This window comes from Uloborus diversus, chromosome 4 (assembly GCF_026930045.1).
Source record: "Uloborus diversus isolate 005 chromosome 4, Udiv.v.3.1, whole genome shotgun sequence".
Classification (NCBI taxonomy): Eukaryota; Metazoa; Arthropoda; class Arachnida; order Araneae; family Uloboridae; genus Uloborus; species Uloborus diversus.
Window position 1 is genome coordinate 103,347,196 of NC_072734.1, and position 18,452 is coordinate 103,365,647.

At 33.0% G+C, this 18,452-nt stretch overlaps 1 protein-coding gene across 1 annotated transcript in view; it reads left to right on the forward strand.

Annotated features, from left to right (window-relative positions):
* The window catches only part of LOC129219640 (cullin-2-like), a 56,621-nt gene that overhangs the window by 28,208 nt on the left and 9,961 nt on the right, over window positions 1-18,452 (forward strand). Inside the window, exons 9-16 of the mRNA XM_054853907.1 lie at window positions 668-830; window positions 5,343-5,467; window positions 6,834-6,941; window positions 12,076-12,138; window positions 13,182-13,310; window positions 13,870-13,956; window positions 14,044-14,190; window positions 17,683-17,760. Coding sequence (XP_054709882.1) covers window positions 668-830; window positions 5,343-5,467; window positions 6,834-6,941; window positions 12,076-12,138; window positions 13,182-13,310; window positions 13,870-13,956; window positions 14,044-14,190; window positions 17,683-17,760 — 900 coding nt within the window. The remainder of the gene's footprint in view (window positions 1-667; window positions 831-5,342; window positions 5,468-6,833; window positions 6,942-12,075; window positions 12,139-13,181; window positions 13,311-13,869; window positions 13,957-14,043; window positions 14,191-17,682; window positions 17,761-18,452) is intronic.

Consider the following 18,452-nt stretch of genomic DNA (forward strand, 5'->3'; position numbering starts at 1 on the left):
ACAACAAGTAAAGATATAACTGGAATAACATTAAATAAATTCTGCCAGCCCATGATTCCAAACAGTAGATAAAAATTTACTATCCAAAAATACTCTCAACAAACCTATTTTAGATGCAAACTTATCATACAAGCCATGTAATTATTTTCAAAGCCAATATCAGAAAACAATATGTTTTTTTTAATACTTAATAGGGTAACATTTTATATTTTATGTCATTTTCAAATGGCCTAATTATTTATTTTGTAAAAACCATTCAAAGCAGATTGGAAAAAATCTTTTATAAGTAATGCTGAAGGTGTCATAGAATGTGTGTTAATATATAGACTAGTAGACTTTTTTTGTTCTGGAGGAATTTCTTGTTCATATATCACTCATTTGGAAGAAGAGTGCCACAATAGGGAGAAATGAAATTTTACAGGAGAAGTGTTTGAAGTTGAACTCTTCAGGCAATTTGCATTAAGAAAAGTAAGTTTGCTGTGCTCTCCAGTGGTTAATATTCAAACAAAAAATTTGTCATTATTTTCCAAAGAAGATAACGTCCTTTTGAAGACCTTTAAACGGAAAAAAAAGAAAATAAGAAATTTCGTATTGTGACACTCTTTTTCCATATGTATTGTGTTCCATATGTTTCAATATGTTATTGAAAAACATATATCTGTTTCAGGTGTTACAAAAACTAGATGATGAAAATCTTCGTAGTCGAAAATATCTTCATCCAAGCTCTTATCCTAGAGTAACACAGGAATGCCAACAAAGAATGGTAGCAGATCATCTACAGTTCCTTCATGGAGAATGCAAAAGAATGGTTCAACAAGAAGCTTGCACTGGTATAAAGCATTGCTTTTTCAATATTCTACCAAAAGCAAATAGAATTATGCTGTCTCATTTTGTTTTTTAAATGTTAACACTCCCATACTGAAGGGATGATTATAGGATTGTATATATATTTGCGCTGGTCTTGATATTTTAAGCATATTTCTTGACAGTGACAAATTTGCCATATTGCTAATGTTGCAATTGCAAGGGGTTATCGAAGTGGAGCCAAAAAGGCATGTGAAATATTTTTTGTAGTTCTGCTCATCTCTAAGGGGCTTGCAAAACTGCACTGCATCTGGTCCTCTAACCAACAAATCTGCCACCGTTTCTTGGAAGTCTTAACAGCACTCACAAAATTTAAGTTATTTAACTATATATTAGTTTCAAATTTCATGAGTTACGTTGTGTCTTTTGGGTCATACACTAACTCAGTGATACAACTAGGAATTTCTCCTGGTGTAAAGGAGGGGGGGGGGGATCAAAACTCTTTACATAAATATTATCATACTAACATTGGGGGCTTAAAAATACCAAACCCCCTTGTTGTGCACCTGTATCTTTAAATATATGTTAGTTGTAGCAAAGGACTTTATATGATGAGTTGCTGCTTTTTTATGTTGCTTATATTTTATGATTAAAGTGAAAAACCAACGTAAATAAAGCACAAATTTTGAAGAAAAAATTGTACTTAATTTATGTTGGTTTTTCACTTTAATCATATTGTAGCACAAAGCTTATATGATAATTTTTCATTTGCTTATATTTTAGTTCATTGGATTTAATGCTGCAAGAAGCTCAATTCTCTACTGAGCTAAACATAGTTCATTTTGTAAAACAATTCATCCGAGGGCACCTGAAGAAATAGCGGCTTTTCTTAGAACTTCCAAGTTTTGAAGGGTGCGCAATTGCATATTTTGTGGGAGAAAACCAGGAAAACTCCTATTAAGCAACTTTATAAGGCTTTCTTGATGTGTTACAGAACCACTTCGCATCCTTGTTTTGGTACTAATTGGCCTTAAAACTTCAGGAGCTGATGACAATTTTTGTAAATGATCAAATTATGCATATTTGCATGGCCTTTTAGCAGAAACAACTGTCTGAACTGTAAGATAAATGGACACATGAAAAGAAAAAAAGTTCATGAAATGAAAATCATCTCTTCTATCAAAAAACATGAAAACATGTATTGCTGACTGGGCTGAGTGTTTTTTTAAAAGATGGCGTGGTTTCTAAAAATATATGGTTTGGTTTTTAAAAATATATAGTTATGCTATATTTACTCAAGATAATGGGGACTAAGAAAGTGCCAAGTTTGCATATCAATTGTTCAGAAGCATTTCAAATTTAAAATCTGTTGTTTGCAAATCCGCAAATACAGGGTGCAGTAGGTATTTGAGAAGAAAGTCTAGAACTTTGTCCGTAGAAAAAAGGGATCAAATTGATTGGAAAGATCATTTATTACATATTAAAGTTTTCGTACAAGTGGTCAGATACATAAAGGATGTGATCATTCAATAAACCCATCAACAGTAGCAATAACTGCTTTTATACACTTAAGAGCCAAAACATTATGACCACCCCTAAGTTTTTCAAAGAATTTGTCTGGTTGACGTGGAGACTACATGATGAAGTGGGGTTGGTATATAACTAAGGCTGGAGAAGGCCAGGCTTCATTCGAGCACTTTCTTTTGCGAATTATGGGAAAGGTTAACGATCTCAGCGAATTTGATAGAGGGCAGATTGTGATGGCCTGAAGACTCCAAACGAGTATCTCAGAAACTGAAAGACTGGTAGGTTGTTCATGATCTGTCGTTGTTAGTACTTATGCGAAGTGGAAAAAGGACGGTGAAACCAACAGTAGGCGTACAGGTGTTGGACAGCCATGCATCCTCAAAGATAAGGGACGTCAGAAACTAGGCCAATTGGTAAAGCAAAATAGAAGGCAGACAGTTGATCAACTGACAGCTCAATGCAATGCAGTTGCGAGTGAAAGTGTTTCCAAACACACAGTTCAGCGGACACTGTTGGATATGGGACCGCGCGGCAGACGTCCTACTTGTGTGCCTCTATAGACCAATCGTCATCGCCAACTACGCCTACAGTGGGACCAAGAACACCGAGACTGGTCCTTGGATGACTGGAATAGAGTTGTCTGGTCCGACGAATCATGATTTCTCGTTCATCACATGGATGGTTGTCTCAGGGTTCGCCGTCTTACAGGCGAACAGTTACTCCCGTCTTGTACCGTTGGTCCTAAACAGGCTAATGGTGGCATTTTTATGGTCTGGGGGACTTTTCCTGGCAGGCTCTGGGACCCTTAGTTATGGTATAACATACCATGAAGGCTGTCTGAACATCGTGGCAGATCAGATGCTCCCGTACATGGCGTCGGTCTTCACTACTGGAAATGGCATCTTCCAGCAGGACAATGCCATATGTCACAGGGCTATAATTGGGTTGGAGTGGAACCAGCATGATGAAGTATTCCAATTAATGCCCTGGCCACAAAATTCACCGGATTCAAATTCTATCGAGTACATTCGGGATTTCACGGAAAGGCAGCTCAGAGCTGAACCATCTCCATGCCTAGAAATCTCAACTTTGCGTGACCGCTGCATTAACTTTGGGTACAATCTATCTCCAGACGTCGACCAAGAGCTTGTGGTATCCATGCCAAGGCGAGTCGCAGCTGTTTTGCAGGCCAAAGTTGGCACAACGGGTTATTGACTGGGTGGTCATAATGTTTTGGCTCATCAGTGTACGTTGTTGAAACCGACTGCAGGCAATAATGAGATGAGTCCTCAGAATTTTGGTCATTGTTTCCTCAATAATAGCTCTGGAAGCTGCAACAGTGTTGTTGGAGAGACTATTGAAGTTTGAAGTTCGTCTGAACTAAGCCTCACACATAGCAGTCAATTCGAATGAGATCTTGGGAGCTGGGGGATCAAAAGTTAGGCGTAACAAAATCGCGAAGTTTTTTGCATATCCTATCTTGGGTTGTTCTGATTGTATGGGATGGTTCTGAGTCTTGTTGGGAAATACACGGCTTCCCACATGCTACAGTAGTGATCCAGAGATTGACAACTCTGTCTAATACCTTGGTATAAGCAACGGCATTAACTCTATCACCTTGACAAAAAAATGTGGAAACATCACCTCTCCTTCACTACCAACAACACCAAAAACTCACTGGTGCTGAAAATTTGGTATGCATAACCGTTGGTATCTCATCAGGGCTCTTGCACAGTCAATGATCATTTTTGCGGTTTACATTTTGCTCTGAACAAAGCTCCTCTCATCTGAAAAAAAAACAGAGCCATCCTGGCTCCTCGTCATGTTTAAGTTTGTTCAGAAGGCTCTTGGCCCTAGTCAACAGTTAACCTTGGTCCTGTCAGACATAAATTGTCTTCTCCGCATCACGTATTATTTGTAATGAAAGTCCTCATGAACCACATGCCGGATAGTAGCCTCATCAACCTCCTACTCATTCAGGAGTGCCCTCATCAATTTCCCAAGGTTCTCATCGACCTCGGCTTGGACCGGCTAACGAATTCTAATGTGCAGACACTGTCAAAACTTCGACTATGTCATTTTCTTTGCGAAATTGCTCTCACATTCCCCTTTGCAGCTCCTAATTACCTACGCGCTTCGTAAATAAATGATCAAGCTAACTTCAAAAATGCAGCAATTTCTGCATCAGTCTACCCTACAGCGAAGGAGACAGAAAAGGCATGCCTCTTCATTTCATGAGTAAGAACAGAGTCTGCAACGTCTATCTCCTACAAAAAAAAATCTGTGGTTCTCTAAAACACAGAAAAATTTGGCTCCTATAATGTGTGGCGTCAAATAGCTGCCACACCCTGTATGTGTAAAAATTTTAAGTACGAAGATTTAAGCTTTGAGGGGAAAAAAACATATAATATGGCTGGATTACTAACTATTTAATGAGTTAATACAATACTGCCGTGGGCATGTAAACAGCAGTATCTGCAAAAATAGTTTTTGAGATATTTCAAGAAACTCATTTTGGATTCAATACTAACAGGAAAATGTTGGAATTAGACATTTTTTCAACCTTTTTTTCAGCGAAAACCAAAATAGACAAGCTTGTGCTATAAAGCCAACGTACAACGGACAACAAAAATGCAAGAAAAAAAAGAGAGAAAATTGAAGAATTTGCAGTTAATGCTCGTCACTTGCTAACAGCAGATAGCAGTTTCATTTTTTTTTTTTTTTTTTTTGCAAGTCACCTGAATTGCTGAAATATTGAGTAAAAAGACTGTATTTAAAAAACAGTGAAATGAAAGTTTTTTTTTTTTAAATTTTATTGTTTGCTTTTCTCTTTCTTTTTTCTTCTCTCTTTTATTTATTTCTTTATTTTTTGTTAAATATTTTAAGAGTATTTGATTTTTTTCCTCCAAAAATAGGCTTGTTTTAAAAGAATAAATAAAAGTATAAAATTTTAATTGTACATTTGAGTCATATTTTTTTTAAGTTCTCTCATACATTTAGTTTTTTTACAGATCTTCATCATATGTATCTCTTACTCAAGTCCATCCCGAGTGGTGCTGAAGCATTAATTTTAGAAGTTCAAAAGCACATTACTAAGATTGGTCTGGATGTTGTAAACAATTTAAGAGGCGATAATGTAAATATGTCTTTTCACATTAATTTATGTATTTTTGAATCTCATTTATTCTTTAAAGTTTGTTAAATTTTCAGCTGAAGAAAAAATCAATGATTTCCGTTCATGCAATTGATGTTGCTTTATTTCAATATTAATGGCATTAGGAAACAATTTGTTTTTATTAAATGTGTATTTTGGTTAAATACTGTTTAAGGCTTTCACGGCCGGCGTCAATATGGGAAGATAACATTTCCGGGCTTATTGGCCGTGGTCTAATTGGAGTGGAAATTCCAGACGTTTTGGCTTGCTTTGCTGCAGCCATCATCAGTGGTTTGAGTTTGGTGAGACTGATTCCTGACTCCGGTGGCTCCGGTATTTAAGCAAACTGCTGCTGGGCTGCTGGTCCTGATTGGGATTGTTAGAAAGCTCTATTTTTTAGCACATTAGTTTTTTGAATTTTCATTCTACTTTAATTATGAGATAAGTTACAGTCATTTGTAGGGGAACACTTTTCATTTTCTTCGCACATTTTGAGTTTTTTTACTATTTTATACTTTGAACAATTTTTAAAATAGAAATCTAAAAACAGGACCAATTACTTATTTTGTCACATGTATCCTTCATGCCAAATTTTATTGAAATTGTAATTGGTGAGATTAAAAAGGTGATTTTTCTGACATGGAATTGTTCATGGGCTAGCCGCTCGAGGGGGTAAGATTGGGAGGGATTTTTTATAGCTGTAAACAGTATTTTCAGAAAAATCCTGAAACACATTGACTTTAAATTGTTAAGTTTTTTCAAATTGTCAATCAGGATTTGAGTTTTTCTTATCAAAATCTTAAATAAAGGAATATAATGTACTCTTTAATATCCAATTATCCAATATTTAGGGGTAAATTTCACCCCGTTACAAGTGTTTGTTGCCTTTTAAAAAAAAACACAGGTTCAATATTTTTAAGTGTTCTATCGATGTGCGAAGTTTTATTCCAAAAACTTCGGACAAAGTTTGTTCTCCAATCACAGAAACACACTTGGGTAGGGTTACTAAGCTCAATTTGTGAAGCTGTACTTAAGTGACATAAACTCAGTTCAGTTTACCTTCTCTCAAATGTGAACACTGCTTCTTGTAAAGAAATATTAAGCAAATTTCTGTAGTTTCTAAAATAGGATTAATCCTAAGGAGGATACCAAAAGAATCTTAAGAGTTACAAAATTTATTGTTTTATGCTTTTGTTAAGAAACTTCCTAAAATATAAACTTTTCATCGAATCCACTACCCTGTTTGGCTATATACTAATAATGTTTCTAAAATTAGTGCATCTATTGTACATTGTATATACGGTATTTTTTGATTGTATGTTTTTTTTTTTTTTTTTTGTGATTTCAGATTCCTCAACTTTTTGTTGAATCACTCCTTGCTGTACATGGAAAGTACAATACCCTAATTAAAGATGTGTTTAATGGAGATCAGCAATTTATAGGAGCATTAGATAAAGTAAATTTATTTTTTAGTTATAAATTCTATGTAGGGTCATTCCATAGTGACAAGACTCTGTTTCGTTGCGTGACATAAGTTTTAAGTGTCTAATAATCATTAACTTGTGGTTTTGCAGATTTTTGTGAATGAATATAACTTCTGCGTAATATTCATGCAATAAAACAGGGTATAAATCACATAAATTGGTTTTTAAAACTAAATTACTATAGTTTGAGGTAACATTTTTGCAACCTTGAATTTGCAACATGAAATTACGCTCTCAATTTATTAAAAGTTTAGGTAGATATTGCTGTAAAAACTGCAATGCCTTATTTTCATTCCTTAACTTTATTTTCCATGCAGAATAATACACATTTTTCTTTTAATGTAGTAGAAATGAATATTTCTTCAAAAATATGACGTGTGACGAACATAACTCTGAAGTTACGTTCCTCACGGTGAAGACTTGTTTAGTTTTTTTGACCGTTACGTGACTAAATAATGATTAATAAGTAAGCACTGATACTTTGTCTTAAAATTAACACTTATTTCAACAAATTCTCAACATGAATTAAATAAATGATATTTTATTGTTTTGTAAAAATGAGAGTATTTATAAATTTATTTTTGTTCATAAAATTAACAATTTAATTTCAAGGCTTAAGTAAGCACATGTTCGTGGATTTTGGTCACTTTAAACATTTCCAATAATGCAGGTTTTTGAGGATTTCTTTGATTTAAGTCAAGTCACCAGTTTAGGAGCGTAATCCCTATTACAGTAGCCCCTCCTTATATTGTGCCTCGATATATCGCTCCTTTCTTCTGTCTCTCAAAATATTACAACCTAAAAAAAACCTTGCTTTAAGCTTGAAACCGTTCACAAAAACATATGGTATTACGCAGAAAAGGTCATTTTCTTCTTTATTTTCTCAATGAACAAAACGAAGATGCTCCTATTCTTCTGAATTTGCTGGAGAAGCAGCAGCAACTCCTGCCATCCAAATGTAAATACATGCAGTATATATCAGTTTGAGGGGGGTTAAAAATTGTCCGCATAAGAGGGGTGTTCGCCTTTTAGGGGTGTGTGTTAGGAGGGATTTTACTTTATTATGCAGTGACAACTGAAAACAACTCCTCCACTTCTCCCCTAAATGGTAACAAGACCTTCTCGATTTTGGTGGGAGATGTGAAGTGACTTTCCAACGCCATCTAACTAAGAAACCCAGAACAACAGCTGACTTGATTGAAATTTCGACAAAATACAATAACACCATCAAAATCAACATTTTGTGTACATAATTAAGGTTGATTGCAATTTGTAGAAAAACATATAAATGATTTTTTTACGTACAATTTTAAAGAGAAAATGATGCTACTTTCGAAAACAAAAATGATAAGGAGAATTAATAACAAAATGATCAAAAGTTATTTAACATTTTAGAAACAACATTTTTCAAAAACATAACAATATAAGAATGATTAAAAATATACAGCTACAGTAACAAAGTCATGATCAGTAGAATGTCACAATTGGTAATATGGTCATTTTCAGTAAATTTTTAGCTTTAGTAAATTGGTGAAAAACATAGCTCTTTTTTTTTTTTTTTTTTTTTTTTTTTTTTTTTTTGAATTTCATTAAAGTAATAGTTTAAGAAGAAAACAAAAATAACAATTCCTGTTTACAAAAAATTTAAAATTCTCAGACCCTAAATATTTATTTTTCTTTATTTCAATGAGGGGGAAAATAAAGATTTGTGCTTGTAAATAAAATTGAGAAGGTTTTGAGCATTTTTAAACACATTTTTATAAATAAAACAGTAGTTTTCCAGTTTGAGTCGCTGTCATGAAAAAAATTAAATTATTTCAAAATATATATTTTACTAGTCGACCCGTGCGGAACTCCGCACTGTGCTTCAAATCGTTTCATAAGGCATTTCGCTCTTTAAGAATTTCAAAGGAAGAACATTATGGCGAAGAACCGAAAAAAAAAAAAAAGTGAGCGCAGAAGAGAAGGCATGTAATTTTAAGACATCAGTAACAAAACCTCGTTAAATACAACGTTGTGATAATTTGATCATAGCTCCCCTTTTAATCGTACATATTTTCAATGCAAACATAAATGTCATTAAAAGTGTGGCTGAGTGGTGACTCGTGAAAAAGCAATAATTGTGCATGTGAAAAAACAGGTTGTGGCAAATACAGTCCTGCACATGTCAGCATCTGACGGGAAAAAAAGAAACATTAAAGAGATATTTATTGGCACGTATTCGAATTGGCGCCATTCTAACTAACAGCCCGACACCCCAACAAACCTCGCAATTGCGCCTTCCTTTTCGAAAGCTATTCATTAAAGGAATGCGTAGTAAAAAACAGCAAAAAAAGCTTTTTGCCAAAAAAAAAAAAAAATAATAATAATAAGATCATGCATCTGTGTTTTGTCATTAACCAGCATGATACGATTTAAAATTATTCGCAAAGCATGGAATTTGATTAAAGAATGACGAAGATCTCACGTAGCGATTGAAACAAACATTCTAGAGAAGTAATAAATTTGATTGAAAATAAGTGTTTTTATCTTTGAATATTGCACTATTTCACATAGAAGGTTGTTTAACCGTTACGGCTTAAATGCCCTCACATGTTTCTCTTTTAATCGAACACTTAAAATTCAAAACCAAAACCAGTTGAACTGAGTCCATTCTTAAGTGTAATTTTTCGAACGTAGACAAAATGTATTTTTTTTTCAGCAGAAAGCAGAGGAGTAGAAAATAATTTCTTGCTAATGAAGTTGATAATACTTTTAATGCTTTATATCGTATTCGCGCGAATAAAAAATTCAAGGTTTACTGAGTGAAACTCGTAGTTTTAATCGGGCGTAGTATTTTTTCATTTGTACAAAAGGTCGAACACTGCTATTAGAAACATCTACATTTTAGCATACAATAAAAATGTTTTTCGGCACAAAAAGGATTTCTTTAGGTAAATCTAATACTTTTTTATGCTTACATTTTGTTGAGTTGTCTGGATGTAGTCAAAGAACACAGTTCGATTAACAATCAACTTATCCGAATGATAACTGTAGCCTGCATAAAGGAGTCGAAACACCAAGTAGCATTCCCACTGCATTTATTTTATTAGGTGTGTATGTTATGAGCACATGTAATGCGTAATACTAATATAAATTTGATATTATGTCGGACAGCCCAAGCTTGCCCGAAGTTCAGATAGTTTATACCCGAACGCTCTACCGAAAAAAACTTATCAATTAAACCGAGCAACTAAGTCCAGTGCTGTTAAGCTTTATTAAAATATGAACACACACACAGGCTATTTTTTTTTTTTTTTTTTTTTTTTTTTTTTTTGCCGAAAGCGAAGTAAAAAATGGAAAACTGCATTAGAACTATGCTTTAAAAAATGCACAAGAACTACAGGCAGCATCAAGGTTTTGAAACATCAAGAGGCGATTTCGAAAACTTGAATTTTCGACCGTAAGTCTCTTTTTTGTCATTGGCCAGCCTAATAAGTTTTAAAATGAGAGGGGATTAATATGTAAGATCAGATATTGAAGAAAAATGTTTTTATTTTTGAAAATTTTTACAATTTGTTATCGCAGGCTGCTTAAACCGTTATAACTTAGATGGCAGCACGTGTTCATCATTTAACAGCACGGTTAAAATACAAAATAAATTGAACTATGCTTTCGAATGTAGTAAAAATGATAAGCTATTTGTTTTTTAGCAAAAAGAAGAAAAAATATATATTTTACCCTTCAAATTGAGGTAGTATTTTATTTATTTGTACAAAGAGTCACAAACTCATTAGAAGAATATATATTTCAATATACGATTTATTATTTTTTTTTCTGAACAAAAAACAATTCTATTGTAGCCTGAAATCTTAAACCTGTTACTTATATTTTCGCTTACATTATGCTTTAATTTTCTTTCCAGAGCCAAAGCTTCAAAAAAAAAAAAAAAAAAAAACACGTGCAATTTCGAAGTAATTTAGCACAAAATCACGGAGTGTTTTCATATCAGCAAGGAGCATTTCCTTCTCATTTATTCTATTCCCTCATAGTTGTTATTCATTTAATTCAGTGTTCATGTAACGCGCGATATTTCTTTAATTGTTTTGTTGCAGATTGTTCGGACGTGGGCCCGAACACGTAATCTCCTGGTTACGAAGAGAACGCTCTGCCGATCAAGCTATTCAGCTCTGTCGGTCATATCGCAAATTAAAGTTATAAGTTTGACCGAAAACCTTATTCTGGTTCTTTAAAACGGGTTTTTCGGCTAAAAGAAACAATTTTCAGACCTTGGGTCTATTTTTCGTCAGTAGCCAGCACCATAAGCTATAAAATAAGCCGTAAATCAAAGAAATCGATCAAGAATTGAGGGAAATTTGGCGTAGAAACCAAAAACAGGCTACAGAAATAATATATAAGGATTTATTTTGTATTGATCTAAACGTTTGAAAGATGCAGTGTTTGTTTCAAGCAATATGGATTCACAATCAATTTGTTAGGTTGGTCTCACAAATAACTAATTGTTTAAATAATTTAATAAAAATTTAACATTTTAAATGCATTCTAGGTAGCTCTTGGGAAGTGGATAAAGCAAAACTTTTATTTTTATAGTCCTATAAAAAGTGTAAAAGAGAAAATACAACGTTTCGTAACGAACGTAACAGGCCATTCAACACAGAATTCAAATTAGGCTCAATGAAAAAAAATAAAAATTCAATGAAAGAAATTAAAGAAACTGAAATCTCAAAATGTAAGCAATAACTGAAAAAAAAAATTACATAAAATGTATGCTTAAAAAATTACAGGTTGTGTTTCTAGAATGCTTTTTAGATAAAATTTACCTAGTGTTGTTGAAGATCTTCAAGCAGTAATTATTCTATGCAGGGCATCCATCTTGAAAAATGCTTTACTAGGTTCAAAAATTAAGAATGTTATCTCTAAAATGATATATAATACATTAATATTGATTGAGTTTGAAATTTTGGCCTACAGGTTGGCATTTTTGTGGAATGTCCCTCTATATTCATTTCTATTTCAAATATCTACAGTAGCTTCTAATATAGTCTGCTCCAGACTTTTCGATAATGTTCTTGCATAGCACCTCATATAGTTTGTTTTTATTTTCAGGCATGCGCTGCAGTCATTAATTTTAAAGGAAATCCAAAGCTTGCTTGTCGCTCACCGGAATTAGTAAGTTATCTTCGCCATTATTTGATTCATATGTATTTATGAATATGTTCAAACACATAGAATTATTTAAATCTTATTATCAACCTGTAAGTAACTCTTAGCCTTCGTAAGTAATGGTTGTGATTTTAATTAATGAGATAATTTTATTCCTAGCATTGAACCCTTCTTCATTGATGCATCTCTTTGTTATTTCATGTTCAGAAATATTGCTTTCCTTCATATTAGGGGAGACTGAAGATGGTTGAATCATTTTTGGCAAAATCACTCTCTGCGACAATATTTTGTTTCAACCGGTACCATACTTATGGCAGTTGAAGCAGTACATGGGGTTATTTGAAATATTAAACTAATAATGAGAAATGTGCCACTACATGCTTATTTAGTAAGTAAGAATAATAGATAATTGTCTTTTATCGATACAGTAGAAGACTATAATGAGCACCTTGGGACTAGAGGTTTTGCATTATATAAATTTTGGCATTATGCAGATCATTTCACAAATCCGTATGCTCTTTTCATCTGCCAATGAGGTTATTACTACTGGTTAATGATACAGTGGACTCTTTCTATCTGAACACTCTTTAATGTGATATTCTGAACACATTTTGCTGGTCCCAGTGAATACATATGCATTATCCAGTCTCGCTCTATAATGATCACCACCATAATCTGAACCTTTTTGTTCGATCTCATGAGTGTTCAAAATAAAGAGAATCCACTGTAATAATAAATAAGTAAAAAACATATTTGACCATAATACACTTCATGGGACTAGTAAAACTTATAGTTGATTAAAGTTTACAAAGTTTTTAACTGTTTCAGTAAAAAAAGCAAGATTGACATTTATTGCGTGAATTGATTCAACAGAAGCTAGTGTAATATGCATTGTAAAAAATTGTTTCCCTAAAAAAAGCTTTCCCTTTAAAATGTTGTCAAATTTTCGTGTATTGAATGCAGGATATTTAATATTTCCATGTGTGCTAGCAAGTAGTAAATATGTAATTTGTTTAGTTAACTAATAATGCTTTGCTTTTATTCCTTAGTTAGCAAAATATTGTGATTCTCTTTTGAAAAAAAATGCCAAAACATGTACAGAAAATGAAGTGGAAGATAAACTATCACAGTCAATAACAATATTTAAATACATAGATGACAAAGATGTCTTTCAAAAAGTAAGTATTTTGATCCTGAAACTTTTAAGCATTATTATTGTTGAATTTGGTGTGATATGCTTCATCTGTACTTTTTTATGTACTTAAAGAAACTTTAGTTTTTGTATTACTTACTGCAATTTAATGGAAGGTTTCTATTTGTCATTAAAATCAATGATTTGTACAGAGAAATTAATTTCTCCATAGTTAGTCATAAAAATCTTCACATTTATGACTGAAACTTTTGAAATATTTTCAATCAGTTGACGAATTTTTCACATACATTTCATCTTTTAATGTAATAAAGCTTTTACAAATTTGGCAATTTCTATCTCTTTTTTTTTTTTATAAGTGTTAAAGTAGAGTAGTATATTTTGTTCACTACTATTTAATTTTTTTTTTTAAAAAAGTTATTTTTTTATTAAAACAGAAAACTTTATGTAACTCATATTAAAACCTAATCCATGCAGATTTTTTAAGCAATATAAATAGGAAAATCAACATTTTATTACAACATTTTTTTAAATTAATGTGTTTAACTATATAGTTCTGTTGTTTTGATTTCATATCTTGTTCTTAGTTTTATGCCAAGATGCTTGCCAAGAGGTTAATTTATGGCCAATCTATGACAATGGATGCAGAAGAAGCTATGATTAACAAACTAAAAGTCAGTTTTTATGTATTAATTCACCATTACATTTCCTTGAACTTTTTACGTACATCATTAAAACATATGATTCTTTCTTGTTGTTAGCAAGCTTGTGGTTATGAATTCACTAGCAAACTACATCGCATGTTTACTGATGTCAGTGTAAGTGTTGATTTGAACAGCAATTTTTCAACTTATCTAAGGACAAACGAAATTGACCTAGGTGTAAATTTCAATATTTCAGTTCTTCAGGTTAGTGTGTGTGTTTTTCTTTATTGATCTTGCATTTGATTTTTTTTTTTCTTTTTAATGTCCTGTAAGTATTTACTATAACGCATAAACAAGTGTATAAATTAACTATAATGTGACTTTCGACACTTTCCTTTTTTAAAGTTTAAGAAATTAAAATATTCAGATATATTTTGGTACATTGTTTAATAGAAGATGGTTACCCCCACCAGCATGCCCGTTTTACTCTGGAAATTTTCCTTTCCCTATATTGTCGACATGGATTGAATTGGCAAAGGAAGACAAGCTAGGATAGGAAATACAGTGCATATCGAAATGATAGGTCCACCCACATTTTTCGAAGTTTTGACTCTTAATTGAGAATAATAATCTTTTTTTTTTTTTTTTGGTACAGATAATTAATCAGTAACTATTTATGAAGAAATTTCGTAAAAATAAATTATTCCTTTTTATTTTATGCAAGTTTTCATTTTTAGACCGTTTCAAAAAGATAGGTTCACCTTCAGAAATTTTGCTCTAACCACGTTTATTTCCAAAAAAATTTGCATAAATCTCGTTCCTTAGTCTTACTGCGAGATTATGCTGGCTGCTGTGAAGATGTTTAAACAGATTTAAACATCACGTGGTAAGGCAAACAAAATGGGTCGTTGTTGCAGTCTTTCGCTGGTTGAGCAAGGAAAAATTGAAGCATTTAAAAAGTGTGGAAAATTGAATAGAGAAATAGGTATTCTTTTAAATAGATTGCATAATGTTGTAAACAATTTTTTTTTTGACTTAGAAATGTTGTTGTTGCTTGTCCCACTTGGCAGACAGAAACATCATACCAAGTCCATGAAGCCGTGCAAACAAAGTCCCTCCAAAACAGCAGAAGGGTCGGAATACTGCTGATTCAGGGTGTATACTCACTTAGAAATGATTATGGTAGTAAAAAAGCATCTGGCCACCCATCAAAAGTGACACCCTGACAAAGAAGGACTATCGTAAAGGACTTAAAAATCAAGAAATATAAGCTTATCCACTTTAGGCATACAACAAAACCCTCCAATATCAAAATCTACAGTCCATTGAGTAGTAAAGAAGTTTGTTAATTTAGTTTACATAAAGAGGAAAGAGGCTCCAAAATTGACTGAAAAGCCCAAAGAAAGGAGATTGAATTTTGCAAAGGAAGTGATGGACTAGAATCAAGATTGGCATTGTGTGATATTCAGTTATGAAAAGAAATTCAACCTGGATGATCCAGATAGCTGGCAGTATTACTGGCACGATCTGCATAACAATAGACAGATATTCTCGAAGAGGCAAGCTGGTGGTGATTCCGTTATGGTATGGGCCGGATTCGGAGGTGCTGGAAAAACTGATATAGCATTTGTATAGACAGTCATTTGAATGCTGTAGGCTATCAACAGTTGTTTGAACAATATTTTCTTCCACAATCAGAGTACATTGGGGGGGCCCATTCTTCATGTTCCAACAAGATAATGCTACTGTGCACACTGCAAAGTCCACTTTTGAATGGTTTCTGGATAATGGCGCACATGTTATCGATTGACCACCTTGCAGTCCCGACCTGAATCCAGTAGAAAACATGCAGGGTATACTTGCAAGAGCGGTGTTTGCAGGCTAAATGCAGTACAACAGTATTGCAGACTTGAAAAAGGCTATTCCCTCCAAATGGTCGAAAATCAGGACAAATTGTATACAAAAACTTGTAGAAACCATGCCGAATAAGATTTATGAGCTTATTCAGAAAAAAGGTACAAAAGTTTCTTATTAATTAAGCATTAATTTGATGTTTGGTTTAATGGACCTATCTTTTTGGAATAGCCGTTTCATATAAATTTTGTTTAACTTATAATTCCTATTATATGTATACTCTTCATGTATTATTTTACATTGAATGAAGCAATTTAGCTTATAGAATAGTACTTTGTACACAATAAATACTTTTTTACCAACGTAACTTACGATTTTAAGGGTGGACCTATCATTTCAACACACACTGTACAGAAAAGGCTGTCCCCCCCCCCCCTAAGATGAAGCAATGTATACTTTATTCAAACATGATGATTTGATCCATTAAAAGTGAAAATTTCATTACTGACTTTCACTTTTCTAAAATAGATGTGCAAATGAAAAATATAATTTAATTCTTTTCTAATATTCAATAATTTAGTCATGAGCTTTATCAAATATGAAATACTCCATAAACTCAAAGTAAATACTTATTTACTTTTTTTAAATTTGACTATTCAACCATGAGCCTTTTTAAAATTTTGATCCTTTGTAAGAAAGATTCCCTTTATGACCCTTTATAAAAAAAACACCCATTCATTACCATGGGAGTTTTTAATTTATTTTGCATACTTTGCATGTCTAACATGACATTAGCAGTAATGTTTTTTAAAACGAGGTTTTAAGCGGGAGTTTTAAGCGGGGTTCCTCAAGATCAGTGTTAGGGCTTGTTTTGTTCATTATTTTTATGAATGATATTCACAAAAATATTTCTGGGAACATGAATTGTTTTGCTGATGATGTCAAAGTTATGGGGACTGTAGATAATGAAGAACAAGCAAAACAGCTGCAAGAGGATCTAGATCATATTACGGAGTGGGCTGATAAATGGGGTATGGCTGTTATTGTTGGGAAATGTCAAGTGCTGCATTTAGGGCATGGAAATAAGTATACAAGTTATTATTTGCAAGGTTCAGTCATTAGTCAGGCAGACAAAGTTACTGATCTGGGGGTCTTAATAAGTCAGGATTTAAAGTTTAGCCAACAGTGCAGCATTGCCAGTAACAAGGCCAATAAGATGCTTGGTTTTATCAATAGATCTATTTCAAACAAATCTATAGAAGTTTGGTAAGACCCCATTTGGAGTATGCTGTTCAGTTTTGGTCTCCTTATCTTAAGAAAGACATTAATGTATTGGAAAGGGTTCAAAGGCGGGCTACAAGGCTAATAAGTGGACTTTCCCACTTAGATTATGATTCCAGGCTCAGAAGGCTTAAAATGTACAGTCTTGAGCAAAGAAGAGACCGAGGTGACATGATTCAGCTGTTTAAATTTATTAAAACGAAAGATATTACGGGGCTGAAATTTAGCACTGAAAACAGGACAAGGGGTCATTGTTTTAAGCTATTTAAATCTCAGGCTAACATGGATATTAGGAAAAATTATTATTATAGCAGGGTAGTGGAACCTTTGAACAGTTTACCGGAAGAGGTGGTAATGAGCAAGGGAGTAGATAGTTTTAAGAGGGCCATTGATCTTCACTGGGGATTGTAAATTGACTAGGACCAGTCTAGCTGGGCCCAGAGCCTGTTGCTGGTCGTCACTTTTGTATTTGTATTTGTATAAAACTTTTACTTATCAGATTATTAAACTAAATGTATGAATCTTTGTTGTAGTTATTGTATGAATAATCCTATTTTAACTTAGAAGTTATTCCATTAATATTTATCGTATTTTATTTTAAATCTTCGTTTTTACTAAAAGGCTGGAGCCTGGCCATTAGCTCAAACTTCTGTCTCACCATTTGCCATACCGCAAGAACTAGAAAAAAGTGTTCAAAAAGTAAGTACTATTGCTTTTGTATTTTTAAAAGTTTTCAGTTTTGACAACAAATAACTTGTGATTTGAAATTAAAAGTGAATTTTATTGTGATATAAACATACGTGCTTTTTATTGCATCTTATATTATAAGTAGGACTGCGGAGGTGGAGTTCTTGAGTTGGAGTTACACTGATTTTCGGCTAAAGAAGTCAGTGTCTTTAAAATTCCAGAAGTCGGAGTTAGTCATTTTCCCTTCGACTCCATAGTCCTAATTATAAGTAGTACTTAAATAACATTTAAAGTGTAAGGAAAATGCTTTTAAGAATTGGTGGCTCCTGTTATGCATTTCTTATATTAACATATTTCTCTCCCCCCCCCCCTCCCCAACAATTTCCTTTTCTTTTTTTTTCTTTTTCTTTTCTTTTTTTAAATTTCTTCTGTTACTGTAGAATTTGCAACCAGTTAACATTTGAAATATAATTTTTGACAGGTATTATGCTTTCTATTATTATTTTTCTTTACCAATAAATAATGACTGTCTGATTTGAAATACACAAATATTAGCTGTGGTATTTAAGTTTTGTAGTAAACACTATGGACTTAAAAAGAGTTGTCGTGAGATCTCAACATATATTTATTCGAACTGAAATATATAAGTAGATATTGTTTAGTAGATCAATAAGTTTTTCACTTTGAAATGGAAGGAGAGGATG